At 34.4% G+C, this 4,849-nt stretch overlaps 1 protein-coding gene across 1 annotated transcript; it reads left to right on the top strand.

Moving 5' to 3' along the window:
- Positions 1-48: 48 nt before the first annotated feature.
- Positions 49-545, top strand: LOC106471009 (cell wall protein SED1-like; the record flags this gene model as incomplete). Its single annotated transcript, XM_013931594.1, has 1 exon — positions 49-545. A coding segment is annotated over one exon (497 nt), but the record flags the coding sequence as incomplete, so codon positions are not given.
- Positions 546-4,849: the final 4,304 nt, after the last annotated feature.

Below are 4,849 nucleotides of genomic sequence, written 5' to 3'. Positions count from 1 at the left end.
CAAATGATACTACAGTTCATACTGCTACTCCAACAAATTATACTACAGTAGATACTGCTACTCCAACAAATGATACAACAGTTCATACAGCTACACCAACAAATGATACTACAGTTGATACAGCTACACCAACAAATGATACTACAGTTCATACTGCTACTCCAACAAATGATACTACAGTTGCTACTGGTAATTCAACAAATGGTACTACAGTTCATACTGCTACACCAACAGATGATACTACAGTTCATACTGCTAATTCAACAAATGACACTACAGTAGATACTGCTAATTCAAGAAAAGCTACTACAGTTGATACTGCTACTCCAACAAATGATACTACAGTAGATACTGCTACTCCAACAAATGATACTACATTTGATACTGCTAATTCAAGAAAAGCTACTACAGTTGATACTGCTAATTCAACAAATGATACTACAGTTGATACCTCTACTCAGTCAGATGGTTCCTTTACTCACTCCAACAGATGGTACCAGATGATCCAACTGCTACTGCTACACCAACAAATGATACTACAGTAGATACTGCTACTCTAACAAATGATACTACAGTTCATACTGCTACTTTAACAAATGATACTACAGCAGGTACTGCTACTCCAACAGATGGTACCAGATGATCCAACTGATACTGCTACACCAACAGATGGTACTACAGTAGATACTGCTACACCAACAAATGATACTACAGTAGATACTGCTACTCTAACAAATGATACTACAGTTCATACTGCTACTTTAACAAATGATACTACAGCAGATACTGCTACTCCAACAGATGGTACCAGATGATCCAACTGATACTGCTACACCAACAGATGGTACTACAGTAGATACTGCTACTCCAACAGATGGTACCAGATGATCCAACTGATACTGCTACACCAACATATGGTACTACAGTAGATACTGCTACTCCAACAGATGGTACCAGATGATCCAACTGATACTGCTACACCAACAGATGGTACTACGGTAGATACTACTATTCCAACAGATGGTACTACGGTAGATACTACTATTCCAACAGATGGTACCAGATGATCCAACTGATACTGCTACACCAACAGATGGTACCAGAGGATCCAACTGATACTGCTACACCAACAGATGGTACTACGGTAGATACTACTATTCCAACAGATGGTACCAGATGATCCAACCGATACTGCTATACTATATAAATGTGTTATCCCTGTCTTATCTTGAAAGTAAAATGGTTAATATTTCTATGAACGATGTAAAGGAAGGATATTCATATATCGAGAACATCATATTATATAAAGCCAAAAACCATAACATTTCGAAGAGTTTTCAATGTTTTTCATGCAAAAACGAACAGAAAGATAAACTCACAGGGCACAGCATTTAGAACAGCGACAGTCTCCGAAACCACGCCCCCAGAAAATTCGAGGCAAAGCCCTCATCCGCAAAACGAAGGTCTAATCCAAAGTGGAAAATGGCCAATAAAAATCATTATCTTGTTCAATTGAAAATTTGTGTTTGGCATAAGTTGCAGGAATTTTTTTTAAAAACAGGCCAAATAAAGTACCCCGACTCTTGGAAAATGTGCAATGAAATTTTAGAGAAAATATTTGATTTACAGTCTGAAAAAAAAAGCTGTCATGTCAAAAGGAGATCACTCCTCCCTGCAATGTTCTATAATCCATCTAGTGCCAGTTTAAGCAGTTATATCACAAATAAATCCGTAGGACCACTATGTCTTTTTATGAAGCAACACGAATACCTGTTTTATTCTCCAGCTGCTTAAGGTATGTGATATATCGTAGAAGCAGTTTATGTGCACGTGATTGTGTTTTGTTTTTGTTTTTCAGATGGAGAAAGTTCTTGATTACGTTGTGCGCTGTTGCTTGAGACACATAGTCGGTGTTTTTCCACTGACCTTTGTGGTCGTGGATTCTAATCTGATACAAAACGCCACATTTTGCTTACCACGGGTGATGTACGACTTGTCTCTTTTTGTTAGTTCTGATGTCCCAAATTGATCAATATTCCTTTGTTTTCCAATGGCATTAACTAGTGCAGATAAAGCTAGAATCAGATTATGTGAATTAAATTAATCAAACTATGTGGTGTTGAAACACTAGTCACAGTACTATAACTAAAAATGCATATATTCTAAATGTGGATGAAAATAACTATCACCCCACAAAAACCATCAAGCTGGATGGAGTTGAAATAGTAATTTGAAGAGAGTTTAAAATCACTGCAATAATTAACTGTAATGGGGAGGTTTGCCCTATCTCTCTCGATCTAGCAACAGTAATTCTTTTAATCAATAAAGCCTCAGTCTGACAATAAAACTATTAATGAGAATTATCACAAACAACCATTAAAATCAACGCACTGATCATGTTTTTCTGGTGATATTAAAGTAGAAAAAATAATTTTGAAGAACCAGCCTACTTAGTGCTAGCAATCCTGTGTAGTTTTCAACTGCTCTTGAACATCGTTCATATACTTAGTGCTAGCAATCCTGTGTAGTTTTAAACTGCTCTTGATAATTCAACGATCTACTTCACAATTTTCAACAAAGAAAATTGTGGGTCTTCTTCATGATTAACGACCCTTGTGTTTTTGGTGAAACCCTAAATATTTAGGTTCCTGTTAGGACTGATGTAAAAAGGAAACTATTATAAATACGCAGTTTACCACTACTCTCTCAGTGTTAGCTTTTAAGCTCAATAACAAAAATGAAACCAAATGTTTAGCTTACAGTTAGTTCAATCTTAAATTTTGTTTATTGCGTCGAGAAACACGGTTTCACAGCTGAATTTCTATCACCAGGAAGCACTACGGGGAAGTAAGTGTTCTATAAAGTCAAGTGCTTTTTTTACTATAGATTGATAAGGTTTTCGATTATCTAATTTAAGAGTGGCATTTATTCCATTCTGAAGTACCTCAATTGACCAGTTAAGATTACTTATAACTAATTCGAAAAAAACAGTAGGAATTTGGTAAACAATATACTCATTTAATCACGTACAATGTAATTTTAGAACTTCCACCAGAGGGCGACACACAATTAGTTCAAAGGCTTAATTTCTGTAATTTGCTTGGATATATCTCTTACAATTTGAAGTATGTACTAATATATTAATATTGATAAGTTTGGATGAAGCATGAAAAATTACCATTTTGTGATTATTATAAGAATAAGTACTCACTTCCTCAATTTTATCAGTTGCCATTAGTTACTGGGAACGAACCAATGAAATTGGATTGAATAAACATAATCATTGACACATAATGATTTATTTATTTCCTATTCATTTTACGTCGCGATCACTTTAACAGCCAACATCAGCTAATGGCTTTATAAGTTTCACTGTGGATAAATGTAGCAAAAATGATAAAAACAGCTAGTGAAAAACTAGCCCTAATTATAGCCTTACATAATGAAAACAAAAACTTGATGCTTCAAAAGATGTAATCAAAAGGAGATTAAAGCGTTTTACTGTAAATGGAAAAGTGCAAAGTCTAATAAGAATATGAAACAACCAAAAAAAAACGATCTAGACAGGCGAATAGTTTCCATGGATCATCAGATCGATTGAAAGCATCTGTAGAGAGGTAGACACGGTAATGTAACGTTCAAGGGCAGTTGAAAACTACACAGGATTGCTAGCACTAAGTATATGAACGATGTTCGAGGGCAGTTGAAATCTACACAGGATTGCTAGCACTAAGTATATGAACGATGTTAATTATTTTCACACTCTTTGCCATATGCATGAGAGGTGTAGTAACTGTTAACCTTTGATTAGTCAGTTAAATAACAAATCTTAGAAACTGTTCCTTCAAACTAAACCATTTCTAGTATAGACATTCCGTTTGTCATGTTCAGTCGCTCGAGAAACTTTTTTTCCAATAAAGCATTCTTATTGTCATATTCGGTATTACTTAAACTTTCTTTACAGTAAAGGCATCCTGGTTGTTATGTTCAGTCGTCCGAGAAAATTTGCAGTTTTCAATGGAAACTCAACTAATTTTGGGATTAAAATTGAGATTAATGGAATAATGACAAGCATGTTTACCGGAACTTATAACCGTACCGATAACTCAGTCATCTTTACTGATATTTTATGACCACTAACACGTTTTCAAAGACAAGCTTACGGTCACAAATATGAATAGATAACAAGAAATAGGGCCAGGTATAAAATTAGTTTAAAACAAGTACATCTGTGTACTAATTGGCAAAAATCAAAAACCGTTTCCGTTTTGAAACAACAAAACGAAAACAACAAGAAAAAGTAAACAATCAAGAAAGAAACAACAAATATTTCCAATAAACCAAAACAACAACAACAAAATTTGTGCAGTCCCGCCGACTTCTACGGAAGAGGTCATTATCGCAAACGTTAGCCAAAAAACCTTAATCGAGTTAAAAAGATCCCAAAATAACTGTAAATGTTATCCATAGTAGATAAAAAAACGAAACTATTATCAATAATAATTTGTTGTTGCCTTTATTTTAAGACAATGATTTTTTTATAAATTTCAACTATTGCACACAGACATATAGCTGTAATACAAGTCGGATATGAGTGTTTATCAAATTAAAGACATACAGCTAGCATTATCTTATTGTTTGTTTTGCTGTAATACAAGGATGAACAGACATACAGCTAGTATTATCTTATTGTTTGTTTTGCTGTAATACAAGGATGAACAGACATACAGCTAGTATTATATTATTGTTTGTTTTGCTGTAATACAAGTATGAACAGACATACAGCTAGCATTATCTTATTGTTTGTTTTGCTGTAATACAAGTATGAACAGACATACAGCTAGCATTA

This window comes from Limulus polyphemus, unplaced genomic scaffold (genome assembly GCF_000517525.1).
Source record: "Limulus polyphemus unplaced genomic scaffold, Limulus_polyphemus-2.1.2 Scaffold4351, whole genome shotgun sequence".
Classification (NCBI taxonomy): domain Eukaryota; kingdom Metazoa; phylum Arthropoda; class Merostomata; order Xiphosura; family Limulidae; genus Limulus; species Limulus polyphemus.
The sequence above is the reverse complement of the archived record's forward strand: the minus strand, read 5'-3'. Positions and strand labels throughout refer to the sequence as shown.